The 21,938-nt window shown below is 40.3% G+C and overlaps 1 protein-coding gene across 6 annotated transcripts in view; it reads right to left on the bottom strand.

Moving 5' to 3' along the window:
* The window catches only part of FUT10 (fucosyltransferase 10), a 148,192-nt gene that overhangs the window by 58,337 nt on the left and 67,917 nt on the right, over positions 1-21,938 (bottom strand). For 5 of the 6 annotated variants that reach the window (XM_059156362.1, XM_059156361.1, XM_059156365.1 and 2 more), the window contains 2 exons: positions 18,011-18,846; positions 395-5,957 (listed from right to left, as the gene is read on the bottom strand). In XM_059156362.1, coding sequence (XP_059012345.1) covers positions 5,733-5,957; positions 18,011-18,846 — 1,061 coding nt within the window. In that variant the 3' untranslated portion in view covers positions 395-5,732. Of the gene's footprint in view, positions 1-394; positions 5,958-18,010; positions 18,847-21,938 lie in introns of those variants that run through there. The other variant, XM_059156366.1, reaches the window with a different exon arrangement.

Below are 21,938 nucleotides of genomic sequence, written 5' to 3'. Positions count from 1 at the left end.
GTTAATATCACCACCAATTGCATCAGGACAGTTTCTAAGCATCAGATAAACTGATGCTTAAAGTGGTGGAAATTAGTTCTCCAAAATCCCAGCTCTCACTTGAAAGTTGAAATGTCATCATTAGCAACAACTTCTATTACTGTTCTTAAAGTGACAGGCTCATTTTGTTTTTCATGAAGACGACTGACAAACCCAAGTCTGGATATCTGTAGTTTCCTAGATGCCCTTTTGAGTAAAAACAGTATTACATGAAAAAGCTGCTAGATCAACTCACAACCCAAACAATCACACAAGTGCTTTTCCTTGCTATTCTTATTGTGCTTTGGTATACAAAAATGACATGTGTACTCCCCATTTTGTCTCACAGAGTATTAAAAAGACATGGACTCAAAGATCAAGGTTTAATGAAATAAATCATTTTTATTGTTTCATTGAGGTCATTTAAAAATAAAACTGGCATATTATTTTTTCCCCTGTGTGCCTCACTAGATGAGTGCCCATAGCCATGTTTACTCTATAAGAAGCGAGTTTTATTAGGCTGATTTCAAAGTCTCCTGCTAAAAGATACTGTCCTTGCTTCAAAACCCTTAATATCACCCCCTACTGACCCTGATAAGTCTTTAAGTTTCTTAAATTGCCAATCGGCTTTTGTTTTTTAATTAAGGAGTTTGTGACAGCAAAATTCCAAATATCCATAATGGCTTATTTGGGCTGGCGTTATCACCTTCTCTGGTAAGCTAGGTGGGATGATGTGGCCCTAGTTTGCATGAGAAATGAAATAGGGCATGAAAGTCTGACCTAATGCTCAGAACACCCTTGGAAGCGTTAATCAGTGTGCAACTCTGATTCATTTCAGAAGTTCCAGATAGCTCAACCGCTCGTGGAAGCAGTTCCTGGGGAACCCAAAGGAGCAAGGACAGGTATTTAGGAAGAAGCCTCAGGAAGGTAAAAGATGGTTTCTGTGGATCACGACTGGTCACACCCCCTTAAAGACATAGCCGCAGCTTGGCTGTTAAGCCCAATGAGTTGAGAAGATAAAAATCATGGAGGGTCACTCCTTTTCCTCCCCACACCTCTGCCTCGTGCCCTTCTACTGAATGATTCCCACCACCAGGGTCACTAATTTAATGGGTTAGGCCCCAATACTGATCAACCAGAGAAGTTATGTGACTTAAAAATAGGCTCCTAAAAAAAAAAGAAAAAAAAAGTAGGCTCCTAAGCATTGTTCTTGCATCAATAAATATGAAGAGCAAAACGGGACTTGTCTCCCAGGAGAAGTCCTAAGCAGGCTTCTATTCTTTTCTTCTTTTTTGATTTTCAGTTGGTAAGTAAACTTATTACATAAAAGGGCAGGACCTCTAGACCTGGTCACCTCTCCCTCCTTTCTCTGAGCACACTGAACAGGCTCCTCCCAAGACTAAAAACTGCAAAATTGAAAGGCTTTTGCCAGAGATCACTGCACTGGGTTTAGCTGGGTTTGCACAGGTACTATAAAAAGGTTGTGTGATTCCCACTACACTGTTAGGAGCTTTGCGTAAAACTCTACCAAAATTCCCATGGAGGGGAGGGACAGTACAATCTGAGCATTATCCTCAGTCTCTGGCTTTCATGATATCCTGGTATCTCAAAGCCTTACCCAGAACCCCACATACTCTCTCCCATGTCTGACTCACACTGGCTAAGGGGTACAGCCCAATGCCTACCTCATAATAAAATAGCTCTCAGATAACTAAGTGGAGAACTAAAAGGAACACCATCACTAGTACTATCATTAGCCATTCTTTCGTTCTGTGCAAATCTCAGTCAAGGTCTTCACAAAGGGTGATGGCCACGGAGAGCTGGAACAGCTACAGCTAGCATTTATAGACAGAAGTATGAATACTGACTTATTTACACTTCACAACCTCACAGTGCCGTTAGATATATAATGACCTTTTCCTGGTGAGCAATGGAAGCTTAGAAGGGCCAAATAACTTGGCCAGGGTACCACCTTTCTTTTTTTTAAAGATTTAGTTATTTATTTAAGAGAGACAGGAGCACGGAGGGGCAGAGAGAGAGGGAGAGGGAGAATCTCCCACAGACTCCACCTATAGTGCAGAGCCCAATAGAGACTCGATCCCATGACCCTGAGATCAAGAGCTGAGCTGAAATCAAAAGTTTCACACTTAACTGACCGAGCCAACCAGGTGCCCCCAAGATATCATCTTTAGAAAGTATACTGGACAGTAGGGACTAAAACCTGCTCTTCTTATTCTGGAGTCATAGTTCATAGTTCAGTTTTCCAAGTTTTGTAAGCATTTTTATTTCTGTAATCAGAAGAAAATAAAAGATAAGGGCTGACATTAGAATTATGCAGTAAAGGGGCACCTGGGTGGCTCAGTTGTTGAGCGTCTGCCTTCGGCTCAGGTCGTGATCCCAGGGTCCTGGGATTGAGCTCCCTGCCTGATGTAGGGGGGGCCTGCTTCTCCCTCTCCCACTCCCCCTACTTGTGTTCCCTCTCTCTCTGTCAAATAAATAAATAAGATCTTTTTAAAAAGGTAAAGACATTTATCACAGTAAAGACAATTATCAATAATGGCAACAACAAAAATGAAAACAAAGACATTCCCTAAAGAAGGGTAAGAAAGTGCTTTACAGAACATTCAGGATTGCAAAATTATTTGAAACATAAACTAACCACCATTATTCTTGGCCTGTGAACTGTTACATTTTATACTTTGAAGATTCCAAGAAAGACTTATGTTATTTATGTAGATGCTTCAGATAATATCATTCACTGAAAACTAACTCTCCTTTGGAGTCCCCCTAATGCCTTGTCATCCTTAGCAGGAATTATGAGCTACACTAACAGGGTTTTTTTTAAATGCATAGTATAACACTGGGCATTTCAATTTCAGGTCTGTGGCGTGCTGGGATTCATACAGTGTTCTATAGATATTAGGCTTGTTCTATGTGTAATCTACAATGTGTGACTCAAAGCAAGGACGTTCATTTTCGTTTATGTGTTCATTTTCGCTTATGTCTTCTACTTCCCAGTATCACCTACAACACTGCATTCAATTTGTTACTAATAATGACAAGAATCTCAAAGGATACTCTAGTTACTGGAATCTAGCTCTTAACAGCAACAAAGCCAGTCCACGAACAGGTTCTGAAATTTTGTTACTGCTACAGGATCAATGTCAAATTGATCTCATTTTCAGGTGAAGATGTGAAGACTATTGACTAGCATATGCGAGCCCTTTCTCCAACGTTTCTGAAAAGGTTTCTATCCACCTTGTCATATCACTTAGAGACTCGGTCTCTGAGAACAACCCATGCGAAATGCGCTGACGCCCTAAACAGAATGTTACATCAGGTCCTCCACAGCCAAGAGCCATTCCTCATGGCATCCCAGTGAAAGAGGACTCTCTCTCAACCACAGTTCACAAGTGGAGAGAGTGAGGTAAAGAGAAAGGTGTGGTCTGATGGGCTCAACGGACACAATGTCACTGAGGGGACCTACACGGAACTCAAAACCACACAGCTCCCTATTTACAGGTAAGAATCCTTCTACCGTGGGGCCATGCCTCTCCCTCCATGACCACAATTATCACAGACAAGGGTACCATCTTATTAATAAAAATCCTATTACGGAAGACGCGTGTGAATAAGGTCTCAAATCTATGTGTACTCCCAGAGTCCCAAAGAACGTTTAATCTATTTTCTCTGAAACATACCTCATTTTCAATCCCATGGAATTCCCTCTCCTCCAACTTCTTTCCCCACAAGAAGTTGATGCCCCATTAAACAATCAATTATTTTTCATTTCACTCAATTTGTTCAGGGCTACTTCACAAAAGTCTAGGCAGAATTTTGTCTACAGAGTCTTAATGAAGAACCGAGTAGAACAAAACTACATGCAATGTTGAGGTTTAAAACATACGAGAAGCCTATGAGCACTGGGGATTTGTTTAAGGCTTTTATGGAGAACTGGATCTACTGGATAATACCCCACCAGATGCACAAATCACATCCTGGGCTTTTTATTAAAGGTACGACAACAAAACTCATTTAATATACAATTTAAAATCTGGTGTGTAACACACAATCTCCCTTACCGATGCTTTCCCTTTGGACATTATCAGAAAAAAAAAAAAAATGGCAGAGATCACCTACTTTCTTTCTACCCCTAATACTACCCAAGAAGTGTACTTCTTCCTTCAAAGAGCTTTCTTCTTGAAAACCATGAAGTGGTGCTTCATGATTTACTACTGCCTGAGTAAAAACATCTACAAAATGAAACTTCTTAATTTTGATAAACAAAGAACATTACAAAGAGAAGAGCTTCAATGACCAGCCCAATCGCTTCTTTTTAGGTACAAAAACGAAGGCCTGGGGAAGTTAAGAGAGTTGTACTGAATCATGTTCAGTTAATGGCAGTGCTGGGATTGAGAAAAACCTAGTCACAGAACTGCCTCCCATCCAGCAATGTGAACTTTCTTGCTCCTGAATGAATGAACCTGATTTCCTCCTTACCCCTGCACACAGCCAGGGAGAGAGCTTCTCATGAAAGAGACTGGGCATGGCACTGCCCTGGGGTGAAGGGAGAGCTGGCACTACGGGAGCCATCTTGAGTTTCACCCATATGGCCACCTCAGGGACATAAGAATCAGAGACCATTCCTGGCCTCAGTAGCTGATATCTTTCCACAGTAAAGAGCACCAAAGCCAGGCACATCTGGTGGCAACAGGCTTTAGGATCCTCTAACAGCCTCCCCACCCCACATGAGGAGAAAACGCCAGCCAGCGCTGTCTCCTTGTCTATCATGGGAGTTCCCATAGGTGCTCCTGACAGGACAGCCACAACTTCTCTGTGCCGGGATCAGAAATAACAGGAAGGCTCACCTACCAGAGCAGGCTGCCCATTACTACAGGCTGTACATCAGCCTAAGAGAAGACAAATCACCTTCAACACAACCGGAATTCCGGGGAGCCACCCACTTCCCTTCTCACATTGATCAGAGGGTGCAGGGTGTCCGATCTCAAGATTATTATTCTGCTCTGCAGGAGAAGGGACCATTGAGAACATCTCACTGTTCAAAACAAACAAGGAGGAGGCACATCTTCCATAAGACATTCCACTTGGGGGGTGGTGGGAGTGGGGGCGGGGGCAGGGCAAGACGGAAAGAAAGAGGTAGTAAGAGTAAGGAGAAGGCAGACAGGCGTATGTTCTTCTGACTTGAAGAGAAAAAGCGGATAAAATGCACACAGCTTTTATTACTCACTTACATCCCTGGAAACCAACAGATGGAATCTCTCATTGCCAAGTTCTAATGCATTTCATGTTCATGCTCAGCATCAGGACCCTGGGCTTGCCAGACACTAATAAACTGCAGACAGTGAGGTGAGTATCAAGAATCCACAGCTCCACCCTCTGCCTCCCATGCAGGGAGGGAAACATTCACTCCACATTAGCTGAATGTCCACAAAAGGCAGCAGGTACATTGGTCCAGACATGTCAGCGGAAGGTGACCATAAGAAATATTTACTTTTTAGTATAAAAAATATAGAGGTGACCCCTAAGGGCAATTCACATCCATTATCTGAGAAGGCTCATTATGAGTACTGCAGCAAGTACTCCTTATCCTAAAGGATAGTCAACCAAGTAGCTATGATACTCATGTATTAAGGCAACCTAGAAAATGAACCTCAGGAGAGCGCTAGTCTATATCATTCTGATCCTTCTAGAAATTAGTCCTTGAAAACCAGGGCCCAAAACTCTTGAGCTGAAAAATTTTTATTCCTATCAACCAGCCACCTTAGTGCCTGGGCTTCCTTCTTGGATTGCTCAAAGCTTGGTATCCACATCTCCCGCAAAGAGCTCCGGCGAGGAGCCAGAGGTGAGAAAGCAAACACCGCAGGCTCCGGGCAACTCAGGTGCATCACGTTGGCCTGCCATCTTTTGGGTGGTAAACCCTGTGTTGAGAGAAAGGAAAAAAGAATGAAAAATTTAAGAAAGCACAAAATCAAAAAAAAAAAAAAGAAGAAGAAAAGAAAGAAAGAAAGCACAAAATCTTGGGTTCCTGCCTCAAGAGGAACAGAACCCAACATATACTATTCCTTTTACAGCAAATACCTTCATTCCATAGTAACACAAACCGTCTCCTGCCAAGTATCTTTATGAAATTCCAGAACACAGGAAAGAAGGAAGAGATTCTGAGGATGAGCGGTTAGGATGGTGTCAGATCTCTTGACAGTAACACTGAAGTTAAAAGGCAATGGTAAAACGAACTGATGAATGTGAATATTAGTGGGTCAAACTTTAAGAAGGAAAGAATACTTGCGTAGCCTCAAAATACTCCCCCCCCATATATTTATTCATTTTTGTGGTGGATTTGACATAAATCCACAAAAGATTTGATATTCCTTAAGAAGGACGAATGGATAAGGAAGATGTGGTCTGTATACACTATGGAGTATTATGCCTCCATCAGAAAGGATGAATACCCAATTTTTGCATCAACATGGGCAGAACTGGAAGAGATTATGCTGAGTGAAATAAGTCAAGCAGAGAGAGTCAATTATCATATGGTTTCACTTATTTGTGGAGCATAACAAATATCATGGAGGACAAGGGGTGTTAGAGAGGAGAAGGGAGTTGGGGTAAATTGGAAGGGGAGGTGAATCATGAGAGACTATAGACTCTGAAAAACAACCTGAGGGGTTTGAAGTGGTGGGGTGTGGGAGGTTGGGGTACCAGGTGGTGGGTATTATGGAGGGCACGGATTGCATGGAGCACTGGGTGTGGTGAAAAAATAATGAGTACTGTTTTTCTGAAAATAAATAAATTGAAAAAAAAAAAAAAAGAAGGTGGAGATAACTTCCTTGCCCTTTGAACATGGCCGGGACTTAGTGACTCGCTTAATGGAAAGGTTAAACTAGTAAGCTCACAGAGAAAACCTAGCAGATTTCACCTCAACCAAATGATCAAACTTAACATCACTGGTAATAATTCACATTGATATGATGTGTCCTCTGATATAGTGTGAGGAGAAAGGCCCTTTCACCCTTGAAGTAATATTCCCCCAAATCCATAACCTACGTTTTAACATGAGAAGATATCAGACAAATTCATGGAGGGGCAGTCCACACAAATATTGACCAGTGCTCTTCCAAAGTATCAAAGTTTGTAAAAATAAGGAAACGGAACGGCTGATCACAGTTTGAAGGAGACTAGGGAGACACGAGAGCTAATTTCAATTTGGTATCTTGGATTTGATCCTGGAACAAAGGATAACAAAGGATGTTAGTGGAAAAACTGGTGAAATATGACTAAAGTCTGCAGGTCAGTTAAGAGCTGTGGGCCAGCATTAATTTCGTAAGTGTTGACAAATGTACCATGGTGATGTACAACGTCAACAACAGGGGAGGCCAGGTGCCGGCCTGTACGATCTTTGTAACTCTTCTGTCAATGTAAAATCATTTCAAAACTAAAAGTCTTTTAAATAAAGCAACAATTCTAAAAAAAAAAAAAAAAAAAAAAAAACTAAAAGTCTTTTAGAAAGCGATGCAAAATGTCTCCCAATTCCAAGGAAAATGGAATTGCTTAAACAGAGTAGAATGAAGACATTTCAGACTTCCTTGCATATCCCTTCTCGGGAAGCTGTACGAGGGTAGGATCCAACTAAGGAGCAAAACTAAGGAAAATGGAGACAAGCATACAAGAGATCTGTCAGGAAAAGATAAGAAAGGAAGATCCCCAAGTGCTGCAGAAGGGAGCTCTCAGGCACGCGAGGTGGCGAGGGCAGCCGGCACGCTGGAGAGGCTCAGAAGGCTCTGTGAGTGATTTCTTCAACAAGATGAAATGAACTGGATGCCTGGTAAATCTGAACATCTTCAAAGGAGAGTTAAACAATCAACAAGGATTGAATGAGTGGTACATCCATAGAAAAATAATCAAACAAGATGGCAATCGAAAGGGAAACAAAGATCTGTCCAGGCAAGGGAGATAAATCACAGTACACTACATGGCTTGTCTCAGAATAGCAGGTGCCTGTACAGTCATGATCACAGAAACACTGAACATCAAAAAAAAAAAAAAAAAAGTGAGTGTATAAGCATTTTATTTAGAAACAATGAATAAGTATCAAAATAATTAGCTAAATGTGATGGTAAGAGATTCTACTGGGGAGTGGGAAAAGGGGAAAATAAAAGACTGCTCTTTTTTTTTAAACTAACTGCAGAATTATTTAATATAGTTTTAATATTAAATGTATTAGTTTAATAAATTAGTTTTAAATTTAAGTTCAGTTTAAATTTAAGTTTAAAATTAATTAAATTTAGTAGTTTAGACTCGTGCAGATATATCTTTTTCAAAAAAAATTTAACGTGAAGATATTAGGGTTTAAATGCGTTGAATCTGTAATAATTAGAATCTTCATCAGGAATTTAGAAAGCAGAGTAGGAAAATCAATTTGGAAATACAATAATTTGGGTACCTACCTACAGTTGGATCGATATATTCTCTCTTTGTTAAACCTCCCATTAGAAGCATATAAGAAGATATTAGGGTGTAGCCTGAAAAAGAGATGGCCTAGAATGCATATAAAGCTTTCTTCAAGCATCTGAATGGACTCTAAGTAGAAGAGTGAATTAACGTATTTAGAAGAGGGATAAAGATACAGTTGCCCAAATCCTCCCTTCTCTTAGAGACCACTGACAAATGATTATGGAGTTTGGCTTCCAGGGCCTGGAACTAGTGCAAAGTTTCTTTACCAAGACAACATTGAAGAGAAAAAAAAAAAAAGAAAAAAGACAACACTGAGCACAGAGAACCATAACACAAATCCTAATAACAAACCACTAGGAAATGCTAAGACTTAAAATCTGGGAAGTCTGAACAATAATATAAAATAATAAAAAAAAGGGTTTTTTTTAGAAAACCAAAAATAGGGGCGCCTGGGTGGCTCCGTGGGTTAAGCCGCTGCCTTCGGCTCAGGTCATGATCTCAGGGTCCTGGGATCGAGTCCCGCATCGGGCTCTCTGCTCAGCAGGGAGCCTGTTTCCTCCTCTCTCTCTCTCTCTCTGCCTGCCTCTCTGCCTACTTGTGATCTCTCTCTGTCAAATAAATAAATAAAATCTTTAAAAAAAAAAGAAAAGAAAAGAAAAGAAAACCAAAATAGGCTCAACTCCAGCCACTTTAGCCGGAGTTCATGGCTAGGTAGAGATTGTATCTGGAGCAAAAGCAGAACAAAATCAAGTGAGGAGGACCCAAAGTGATTACCATGAAACATTATAACCCGCTCACATTACCATCTCACATTATAAGCCACTGAACTAAAGAGTCAGAGGCAGGTAGCTAAGAATGGATGAGAGAAGGGAAAATGCCAGTTCAAAACAAAGAACGATATAATTGTCAAAACTAAGAAAAGATAAAATAGGCTGCCTTAAGAAATAATGAAGATGCCAACATTGGAAATGTTCCAAGATCATTAGCAGATGACTTGTTCGTGATACGTGAATCACCAGTCATCTGGTAGCCATACTGACCACATGCCATTGGATGGCCTTCCCAACCCTGACCTTGCATAATTGTTTATATGAGAAAGCCAGTAACAGTACTGTTTCCTTGCCTGCCCACGCAAGGGTCCATTCAACAGTGTACCACAAAGTTACGTCTGAAATGATATCACAAAGAAAAGAATCTTATGAAATGGACTCTTAATTCCAGAGTTCTTGTAGAAATATTTCAGAGTATGACCTGAAGGAAGTGTGTTTGATGAAATAGTTATGACATTTTAGAAGTAACTAAATAAATTTCAGCCTCCCAAATTGACTTTCCAGCTGGGGTTCTGGGCAGAAAAACAAGCTGTTTCTAAAGTATGATTAGCAAATATTTTGCTTCCAAAGAGGACATGGCTCCTATTCCAACAATAAGGACAAAGTCAAACAATCTATAAATTCATAACTTTTCTTGAGCCCCTCAGGGAACTGATATCATGCGGCAACAAAGAAAACTGAATTTCATGACAAGACCCTTAAAGAAGAGATGGATACATGATCTGTTTAACCTTTGACACAACATGGAAAAAGAGGTGGTCATCATACAAAGAGGTAATAAGAAATCAGTTAAATTTTTAACAAATTTTTAGAGGTGAAGTAGGAGTTACCATGCTGGTTTAGAATTCCTAGGAGCCCCAGAGAGAAAAGAAGAATTCAAACCCACTCTAAAGCTCTTTCCCATGGACATTCACCAGTTGCCCAGGAGGAAAATTAGGAGCAGAACAGAAGACTGAAAATATTTTAAACTGAATCAACATTAACATAATAATCTAAATTTGTAGGAGATAGCGCAAGCAGTGATTAGAGGCAATTTTATAGCATTAAACATATATATTATAAAAGTATGAAGGTTTAAAATCAATGACCCAAGTTTCTACCTTAAATTTGAGAAGAGCAAATTAAGTCCAAATTAATAATAATTAAAATAATAAAGAACAGAAATCATTAAGATATAAAGCAAGATATTAGGAGAAGGAAAGGAAAAGTGAAGGGGGTTAAATCGGAGGGAGAAATGAACCATAAGAGATTGGTTTAGAGAAATAAACTGAGGGTTTAGAGGGGAGGGGGGGAGGGGGTGGGTGAGCCCAGTGACAGGTATTAAGAAGGGCACGTATTGCACAGAACACTGGATCTTATACATAAACAATGAATCTTGGAACACTGTATCAAAAACTAATGATGTACTGTATGGTGACATAACATAATACAAGAAAGTTTAAAAACAAAACAAAACAAAAAAAAGATATAAAGCAACATTTTTAAAAATCAATGAAATCAAGTTAATTATTTGACTAGATCATCAAAATGGATAAATCTCTATTTAGATTAACCATAAAACAGACACAAACTAATATCAAACATAAGGGAGGTGACATATAGATATTACAGACATTAAAAGAATAAAGGAATACTAATAATGGTATGTCAGTCAACTTCACAACTTGGGTAAAATGAAAAAAATATTCCTTAGAAGACACAATCTACCAAAGTTCACTCAAAAATAAATGAATAACAGGAGTAGCTTTATATCTATTAAAAACAATTCAATTTATATTTTAAAACCTTCCACAGAAGAAACAAAAAACAAAACAAAAAAATACCTAGGTACTGATGACTTACTGGTAAATTCAGCAAAATATGTAAGAAAAAAATGATACCAATTCTACACAAACTCTTTCAGAAAACACAAGAAAAGGGAACATGAGACCAGCATTACCACATAAGAAAACTAGCCACAGCATTAGGAGGAAAAATATGGAACAATATACCTCATGAATATAGAAGCAAAAATACCTAACAAAAATATTTAGCAATTCAAATCCAACAATAAATAAGAAGGATAATACACTATAACCAAGTAAAGTTTAGCTCACAAATCAAAGTCAGTTTAATCTTCAAAAATCATCACTATAACTCACCATTAAATAAACTAAAAAAGAAAAACCATATGATCATCTCAATGGATAAAGAAAATCATTTAACAATTCCATGTCCACTCATGATAAAAACCCTCATAAAAGTAAGAACAGAAAGAAACTTTCTCAGTTTGATAAAGGGTGTCAACCAAAGTCCTATAGTTAACATCGTAAACAATAATGAAAAACAATGTTTTCTCTTTATGACATGGAACAGGGTGAAGATATATTGTCCCAATAGTACTATTCAAAATTTTAATGAAGGTTTCTGTGCAGTAAGGGAAAAAAAGAGAAGAATTAAAAGGCAAATAGAATGGTGAGTGCTGTGAAGTATGTAAACCTGGTGATTCACAGACCTGTATCACTGAGGCTAATAATATATGTTTATTAAAAAATTAAAAATTAATTTTTAAAAAGGCAAATAGATTGGAAGTCTGGGTAATATCTCCTTTTTTTTGGTAAATGATATGATCATAATTGTAAAAAAAATCCTAAGAAATCTATTAAAAAGATACAGAATTGGGCGCCTGGGTGGCTCAGTGGGTTAAGCCGCTGCCTTCGGCTCAGGTCATGATCTCAGGGTCCTGGGATCGAGTCCCTCATCGGGCTCTCTGCTCAGCAGGGAGCCTGCTTCCCTCTCTCTCTCTCTCTGCCTGCCTCTCCATCTACTTGTGATTTCTCTCTGTCAAATAAATAAATAAAATCTTTTAAAAAAAAAAAAAAGATACAGAATTAATCAGTGTAATTAATAAGGTTGTAGTCTACAAAGTCAACATACAAAATCAATTTTACTTCTATCTACTAGCAACAAACAATCAGAAAATTAAGGGGGTTTTTTGTGTTTTTTTTTTTTTAAATTAAGTTTTTAATTAAAAAATAGCATTGAGGTGCCTGGGTGGCTCAGTAGGTTAAGCCTCTGCTTTCAGCTCAAGTCATGATCTCAGGGTCCTGGGATGGAGCCCCACATTGGGCTCTCTGCTCAGCAGAAAGCCTGCTTCCCCTTCGCTCTCTCTGCCTGCCTCTCTGCCAACTTGTGATCTCTGTCAAATAAATAAATAAAATCTTTTTTAAAGATTTAAAAACAAAAATAAAAATAAAATAGCATTTATTATAGCGTTAAGAAATGTGAGTTATTTAGGGATAAATTTGACCAGAGTTATAAAAAACCTGTATACAATAATGTATAGAGAAATTGAAGAAAACCTAAATATGTGGATAGATCTATCATTCTTATGGATTAAATGTCTCAATATTGTCAGTTCTCCCCCAAATTAATACATACATTCAGCACAATCCCAATGAAAATGCTATCAAACACTCTCATATAAATTGGCAAAGGGACTTTAAACTTTATATGGAAAAGCAAAAGACCTAAAATGATGAAAATAATTTTGAAAAAGAACCAGTTGGAAGACTGACACTATCTCATTTCAAAACTTATTATGAAGCTACAGTACTTAAATATAGACATATTTACCAGTCTAAAAATTAACCCATATATAAGACCAATTGAGTTTTGAAAAAAAGCCAGGTAATTCAATCATGAAAAAAAAATCTATCCAATAAACAGTGCCAATACTGTTGAATATCCAAATAAACAAACCTCAACTCTTACAATGTGCTGCCTCACAAAAATTAACTGTACTTAGACTATAGACCTAAGTGTCTTGCGGGACAAAATGTCTAGAATAAAATAGAAGCATATCTTAGTGACCCTGAGTGACACAAAGATTTTCAAACAGGACACAAAAACCAAACAACAAAAGAAAAAAATGATGAGCGGGACTTCATTAAAATTAAAAACTACACACTTCAAAAGATATTGTTAAGAAATGGAAAAACAAGGTGCCCAGGTGGCTCATTTGGGTTAAGTGTCTGCCTTCAGCTCAGGTCATGATCCCAGTCCCATGTCAAGCTTCCAGGGAGGCTGCTTCTCTTTCTCTCTCTCCTTCTGCCTGCTGTTTGTGCTATGTCCCCTGTTTGATTTTATAAATAAAATCTTTAAAAAAAAAAAAAAAGAAAGAAAGAAAGAAAAAGAAAATGGAAAAACAACCCTCAAATTGAAAGAAAACATTTGCTGTATAAAGGATTCTTAGAACTCAAGATTAACAACTCAGTTTTTTTTAAATGAGGGAAGATCTGAAGAGACATATCACCAGACATCAATGGCAAATAAGTCCTTAAAAGATACTCAAAATCATTAGTTACTAGAAAAACACAAATTAACTCACAGTGAGATACCAGTATGCTCCCACCACAATTGTAAAAACTAAGACTGATGACACCAACTGTTAATGAATGGAACTCACATACAGTGCTGGTGGGAAGGTAAGATAGAGCAACTCTGGAACACAGTTTGGTAATTTCTCAAAATGTGAAACGTACATCTTTGTAATTTTTTACAAAAGGAGCTATTTTGGGAGGCCTGGGTGGCTCAGTTGGTTAAGCAGTTGCCTTCGGCTCAGGTCATGATCCCAGCGTCCTGGGATCGAGTCCCGCATCGGGCTCTTTGCTCAGCGGGGAGCCTGCTTCTCCGTCTGCCTCTGCCTGCCATTCTGTCTGCCTGTGCTCGCTCTCTCCCCCTCTCTCTCTCTGATAAATAAATAAAATCTTTAAAAAAAAAAAAAAAAAAAAGGAGCTATTTTGCTCCTAGGTATTTACAGAAGAGATATGAAAGCCTATTCTCATACAAAGACTTAGCAGCTTTATTTGTAACAGCCAGAAACTGGAAACAACTCAAATGTCCATCAGCAGGTGAATGGATAAGGACATTTTGGTCCGTGCAAACATCAACAATAAAGAGAAATTATTGATACACGCAGTGTTGTGGATGAAGGTCAATGTTATGACGTGGACTGAAAGAAACCAGGCACAAAAGAGAATCACGACATGATTCCATTTAATAGAATGTTAGAAAACTGACTTAGGTTCTTTGACAAAAAGTGAGAAAAAGCAGATGTATGGTTGCCCAAGGAAGGGGTCAGAGGGATGGATTAGAAAAGGACACGTGGAAACTCTTGAGGATAGAAATGTTTCTTATCTTGATTGTGGTGATGGTTTCACAAGTCTATGCCACAATAAATATGCATTTTAAATATGTACAGTTTATTCTACATCAATTATACCTCAAAGCTAATTTTTTAAAAGTTTATCCCAATTGTGTGAAGTTGTATCTATAATGATTCCATGTTATATCTCCTATGATAGCCTTTTTTGAGGAAAGGATCATTCATCATTAAATATTCTTTAACTGACTAAATTAATTCAATATTGAAAGTCTTTTCCCTATATAAATAAAGTGTACAACACAGAGCACAGGCATACTCGGATTCAGTCTGTGTGGTGGACAGACTACAGATGGCCCCCAGCATTCCCACATGCTGGTATTCACACCTTTGTAATCCTTCCCACTCGCATGTGCATGTTAATTGTCACTTGCTTCTAGGCCAGCAAGGGTGAGAGAATGTATGTGATTATGTATACACGGTAACATATGCCGGTCTTGCTGGACTCTCTCTCTCCCTTGCTGGCTTTGAGGAAGCAGGCAGCCATGTTGGGGAAGCCCCTATGAAAGGAACTACAAGTGGCCTCTAAAGACTGAGGGCAGCCTCCAGCCTCTGACCAGTAAGAAGCTGAAGCCCTCAGTCCTACAGCCTCAAGAAACTGAATCTGGCAATAAACGTGAGCTTAGAACAGACCTGTCCCCAGTTGAGCCTCCAGATGAACCTCCAGCCCTGACCGATCCTTCGATACCAGGCTTCCAGCAGACCCACCTAAGCCATGAGCTACGTAACCCACAGAGACTGTGAGATGACAAATGTGTGTTGTTTTAAGCCACTAAGTCTGTGACAATATTGTTTACACAGCAACAGATAATTCCCTGGGTCTGTGTGGAGGGAGAGCAGGGAAGGAGCAGAGTAGAGAAAGGGGAAATGCATTTGATATTCTTATATCAAATATATATATATTATATATTATATATTATATATTATATATTATATTATTTCCTACATCTAAATACAATAATAAATTATCATCAACCACAAGACAAAAAATGATCAGAGTTAGAGGCAAACAAATTATTTCTTCCAGCTTTTCTTTGGCTGAAGGAGAAAAAGTGAAGAAACCTGCCATATGTAAGCTCTAACACATCTTGTAAAACCAATGAATAAATGCAAGTAAAAAGAACTGGTTGAAAACCCTTTAACTTACTTTCACAATATATTTCATTCTGCTTTTCAATAATGAGGATGTCACCATTTAAGAATTGTAGCACAATCTCTGAAATGCAAGCAAAGCCCTTTAATTATCTTCACTGACCACCCCTCTGGGAGGAACAGGAGCTCATCAGAGGACAACCCTTTCCATCTCTTTCTCTTCAAAGACTCCAAAGAGAAGACATTCAATCACACCACCTTCAGGCGCTCTGAAACTCCACAGTCAGCTGTCTCTCTGGAAATGCAGGAATATATGCATTCTCCTATGATTTTTAAAAAGCTAGCTACCAGCTCCTACACTCTCTTCCAGTCCCCAGCGATCATTCCAACAGGCCGTCCGTGAGGTGCAGAAGCAGTGAGGGTTTGGGTAGTTCTCGGGTTTTCTATGACTACAATCCCCAAGCCTGGCAAGGATGGTGATATGCAGCCCAGGCAATCATCTCCCTCAGACGTTCTGTTTTCTGCTTTGGTCGACTTTCAGAAGAAATAATGGGGATAGCATGGACAATTAATGTGGTCTCTACCTTCTCTCACGTTTTTTGCAGTGTGTGGATTTTGATTTTTGCTGTACTGTGGCCTTATAAATTAGGTCAGAAAGGAAGTGACTGGAAATCAGGATGTGTCTGAGAAAAATGATGTCAAATTTAGTGTTCGTGCCACTGACCAACACACTTGGCTTAAAATAAATGATTTCATGAATAAAAATTTGTTATATAAAACCAGATAAAGTAACTTAAATTTTTATAATAATTGAAATGAGGAAAAGGATCTTGCAAACACTTTTAAGTCATCTAAATAAACATCTATTTAGCATATGAAAGCCTTGTAGAGTATACATACAATACACAAAAATAATTCCACATACTGCGTAGGCTTATGTTTGGCCTAAAATTAATATGCTAGCCAAAAAAAAAGAAAAAATCAAAACACATTTCAATATTTAACAAAAATTGTTTGCCTTCAGAGAATGTAGATAAATGTTATGTGTATATGGGAGTCAGGCAAGAGAATGATGGATGATGGCCAAGTAGTATATGTGGGCAATCCCATTTTTTTTTTTAATTTCAAAAGTAATTGAAACTAATCTTTCTTTTTCTTTTAGTAAACTACCTTTTAACAAATTTAGTTATATACAAGTGGGATCATTCCTAGCAAAAATAAGTAAAGTAAGTAAATAACCAAATGTTAAGAGAATTAAGAAATTTGAAGACATTACTAAGAAATTTCTTTCCTTTTTTTAATTTTTATTTTATTTTTTAAAGATTTTATTTATGTATTTGACAGAGAGATTACAAGTAGGCAGAGAGGCAGGCAGAGAGAGAGGAGGAAGCAGGCTCCCTGCTGAGCAGAGAGCCCGATGAGGGGCTCCATCCCAGGACCCCAGGATCATGACCTGAGCCGAAGGCAGAGGCTTTAACCCACTGAGCCACCTAGATGCCCCATTTTTATTTTTTTTTAGGCAGGCTGTGACGCGGGGCTTGAACTCATGACCCTGAGATCAACATCTGAGTGGAGATCAAGTGTCAGACGTTTAACCAACTGAACCACCCAGAGGCCCTAGAAATTTCTTTAGAATAATTTAAGAAAAAGAAATCTTTTAAGTGTTATCCATCGTTATTTGAACATTTTATCTGTATTAATAAGCCTGTGCATGCCAGAAAGATAAAGAGCAAGAATGAGAGAAAGAGATGTTAACTGACTGCATATGTGAAATGAAAGTAAGTTTCTTTTTTTTTTTTTTCTAAGATTTTATTTACGTATTTGGCAGAGAGAGAGAGAGCACAAGCAGGGGGAAGAGCAGAGGGAGAGAAAGAAATAGGCTCCCCCTGAGCGGAAGCACCTTGCAGGGACTCAATCCCAGGACCCCGGGATCATGACCTGAGCTGAAGGCAGATGCTTAACCAACTGAGCCAGCAGGCGTCCCTGAATTTAAGTTTCAAAGCAGCACCTGTGAAGCAAGCATGTAAGGGTCTAGCAGAAACCAGAGCAGTGATAGAAAAGTTAAAGGATTGACCATGTGGGTAAGATTCAGAACTTCCAACTTTTTTATTCTTCTTCCCACCTCTGCAGCCTGCTTCTCCACTGCCCGGCAAGCACCTGCAGCATGGTGTTCTCCGAGAAACAAGAAAGGGGCCTTCGAGAAGAAGGACATGACTCGTAAACCTCATAACAGTCCTCCCAGGAGGGTAATGAAACAGTCACCTCCCTGCAGCTGCTGGCCTCTGGAACGGGAATGAGGAGCTGTACGGAGTGGTTAGGACAGAAGGATGCACAATGGCAGAGACCATCAAGATGGCCCTCCCAGCGCCTCGTTGCCAAACCTCGATTTGCTCACCTTTTCCCGAAGCCGGATGTTATCCCACACCTTGCTGCACACCATACACTCGAAGGCATCGATGTAGTTGTCCTGGCGGACATCTTGCACACCCCATTTCCGTTCCCTGAGCACTGCAAGAAGTCGCCGATTGGAGACCTCACCCTTCAGCTTCCACTCTATGTAGGCCTCGTACAGGCTGTCGTCGTGGTCCAGCTGTCTGATGTAACTTGCCAGTTCTCTAGGGTGAGCAAATTCCGATACGAGAATAGCACTTCTATTACTCGGGAGCCAGTCTGCAATGCTGGGGGACCCGTAGTACACAGGGACCACCCCCAGCTTCAGGGGTCTCCAGAACTTCTCAGTGATGTAGTCGTCACACACCGCGTTCTCGAAAGCAAGGATAAACTTGTACTGTGCAATGATCCTATAAAAGCCATCGGCATCCATAGAGGCTGGGTTTTTCAGCGGCTGAGGGAGATCTTTGTTTCGTAAACACTCCCCGTAGGAATCGACCTCGATGTAAGTCATCAGCTCTCGGACATAGCTGTCCCTGTCTGACGGCGGGTCACAGTCGGACTGGACGTACACCAGCGGAGCAAGTCTGCTTCGAAGGTTGTTTTTGGACCTCAAGGGGACCAGGTATCGGAGTGACTTCAGGACTTCTACGCCCTCCAAGTACTGGGTGGTCAGGGGCAAGTGGGAATGCCGGCTGAATGTGGCAGTGTAGTTGAACAAGGTGATGACTGGCTCGTGGAAGAGCTTGTAATTGTTTTTTGGAGACTCTTCGTGAAAAAGGGCCCAGTCGTGATGGGCTTTCCGAGGCAGAGGTAAGCTATTTATATTAAAGTCAGTGCCTAGAAGAAGAAAAGAAAATATTAGTATGTATAAGAGAATTTTAGGGGCGCCTGGGTGGCTCAGTGGGTTAAAGCCTCTGCCTTCGGCTCAGGGCATGATCCCAGGGTCCTGGGATCGAGCCCCGCATTGGGCTCTCTGCTCAGCGGGGAGCCTGCTTCCCCTTCTCTCTCTGCCTGCCTCTCTGCCTGCTTGTGACCTCTATCTGTCAAATAAATAAATAAAATCTTTAAAAAAAAAAATCTTAAAAAAAAAAAAGAGAGAATTTTAGTGTCCAACTTGGAGTCTACCCGGTAAGATGAGAATACAGAGAAGTCCGAGGCTACAAAGAAGCATGTCACAGTGGTTGCAAAATGCTTAGCGGTCAATCATGACACTCACCCTAGAAACTGCTCAGGGAGAAGAGCACCAAGGAGAGGGACCCTCCTTCTGATTTTATGTTAAGAGAAATGGGAGTAGGGGTGCCTGGGTGGCTCAGTGGATTAAGCCTCTGCCTTCGGCTCAGGTCATGATCCCAGGGTCCTGGAATCGAGCCCGACATCGGGCTCTCTTGTCATCAGGGAGCCTGCTTCCCTTCCTCTCTCTCTCTCTGCCCGCTTCTCTGCCTACTTGTGATCTCTCTCTGTCAAATAAATAAATAAAATCTAAAAAAAAGAGAGAGAGAGAGAAATGGGAGTAGTGTCTAGCCTGGTTCTAAAGGGAGAATTCATTCCACTGCCTCTAGCAATTGGCTTTTCTTCCCAGACATGTTGTCTAAGAGAGCACAGGAGAAATAAAGAGATAGATGATTCTTCAAAAAAGAAAAGAGCAGGAGAAAGGAAGCCAGAAAAGGGGAAAGCAACCAGCTTGGCAGACTGATGCCCCGAAGAAAAAGGGAAATCATGCAAAAGTCACCAGAATAAATATGCAAGACAGATTTTTTTTTTTCACCCCAAATGATCAATTTCAACAAAGTGCAGTGAATCAATCATCGACAAAGTGGTAGACAAGAGGCTTTTTAAAGACAAAACGGCTGATAACAGCACTATGCTACAGACAGCCGCAGGACGGACAAGAATTAACCAGCACATCAAGAAATGAAGAAGGCATAACAGGATTATAATTATGAGTGATTCTAGCCTCCACAGGATTAATTGGGAAACCTCTGAAACACGATCATGGGCAGACAGAAGTGACGGATGTGGGGAGCAAGTTGTTTCCTGACAGTGTGCATGGAGACTCCATCAGGAAGGAGTTCTTCCTAAAACAGAGAAATGGTTAAGACAATACCACAGGATGGGACACCAAAGTTCTGTGTTTCTGACACTGATGATTTTGTGGCCCACGATTAGAGCTTTTAAGTTTTGAGTTTTCAAATGTAAGGAAATGGCAAAAAAAAAAAAAAAAAATGCCTCCATTTTCCACCATTCATTGGGGGCGGAGGTGGGGGAGTAGTGCAAATAGATGCTTCCTGTGGAGTAAAACATGTTCTCCAGTAAAATTCATAGCAATTAATTGTTTCATGCCAGTGCACACTGTCTCAAATAAATATGTACTCTTTGGTGCCAAAAGTACATCAATGAGAAACCAATTAATCAAGAAAGGCTTTTAAATAAAGACAGATTTAAGATTATGTTGCAGGACATCTACTGAGCCCAGGGAAGTTGCTGGTCAAAGTATTACTGTCTCGATACCAGGCTTTTATTCTCAGTGAACAGGAATAAAAGATGAACATTTATAAAAATGGTTATATCGGGGCACCTGGGTGGCTCAGTGGGTTAAAGCCTCTGCCTTCGGCTCGGGTCATGATTTCAGGGTCCTGGGATTGAGCACCGCATCAGGCTCTCTGCGCAGTGGAGAGCCTGCTTCCTCCTCTCTCTTTCTCTGCCTGCCTCTCTGCCTACTTGTAACCTCTGCCTGAAAAATACATAAATAAAATTTAAAAAAAAACAACAACAAAACAAAACGCTCATCTACATGCCCAAACTGGAATGGCATATCGAGTTAGGTGGTCAGAAAGGTTCACAGACAAACGTGAAGATGTGAAAGAGAAGCAAGTTTGAGGAGCAAGGCAATTTATCGCATGAAGTGGTTGCTGCTTTAACTGGCCAAGGATGGGAATGGGGAACCTACCCGCTTGAGTTAGAACAGAAAGTGTCCGCTGGAGGCAGAACAAGAATCAGGGCTGTTTGCCCGGGAGAGGAAGAACTAGAGTCCACAGGCCTCAGGGGCAGGGATCAAGATATATAAGATTAAGATAGGAGGGGTGGGGCACCTGGATGGCTCAGTGGGTTAAGCCTCTGCCTTCAGCTCAGGTCACGACCCCAGAGTCCTGGGGTCGAGCCCCGCATCGGGCTCTCTGCTTAGCAGGGAGTCTGCTTCCTCCTCTCTCTCTGCCTGTCTCTCTGCCTACTTGTGATCTCTGTCAAATAAATAAGTAATCTTAAAAAATAAAAAAAATAAGATAGGAGGGGTATTGAGTAAAACAAAAGTGGGTCTAGAATTAATGGCAGGGCCTGGCACGGGAGTCTTGAGCGAGGGACTCGGACCCCAGTGGCTGTCTGCTGCTACTGTAGGGCACGTGGGTGATTTTTCACTTGCCTCACCTGGGTGTGTCACTGCAAAGAGCCAAGACACCGAGGAGGAAAACAGCAAGACAACACCTGCCTCCTGCACTTCAGAGAATGGAGAGGGCCTGACTTCCATCTCTGCTCATCCACATCAGTGAAGCAAAACAGGCACCAAAAATGGTTATGTGTAGACCTTTCTGTGGCCAGTTTTTAGGTCCACTCAGATTGTGTTTAATAACATGAATGGGCCTTGCACCTGGTACCAATTTGAGCCATGAGCCCTTCATTCATTAGAACTAGGAGATGAAGTCTCATCGGCTCATTATACCTTCAGCCAAGTTGCTTCTGGAACCTCGACGTTGGAAGGAAGGGGAGAAGAGCGTAGGGTGCCTGGCATATGCAATCTATAGTAGTAAGAGAAGCCTGCAGATCTAAGCAAGAAAATTTTATTTACATTTATGCTCTAGAAAAGAACACAGCTTTTTAAAAAATTAGAGTATGGGGTTCTAGCACATTCCTCTGAATTCTGTTTAGCTTATAGGAGG

Source organism: Mustela lutreola, chromosome 18 (genome assembly GCF_030435805.1).
Source record: "Mustela lutreola isolate mMusLut2 chromosome 18, mMusLut2.pri, whole genome shotgun sequence".
Classification (NCBI taxonomy): Eukaryota; Metazoa; Chordata; class Mammalia; order Carnivora; family Mustelidae; genus Mustela; species Mustela lutreola.
Note: the sequence above shows the minus strand (reverse complement) of the source record. Positions and strands in the feature narration are given on the sequence as shown.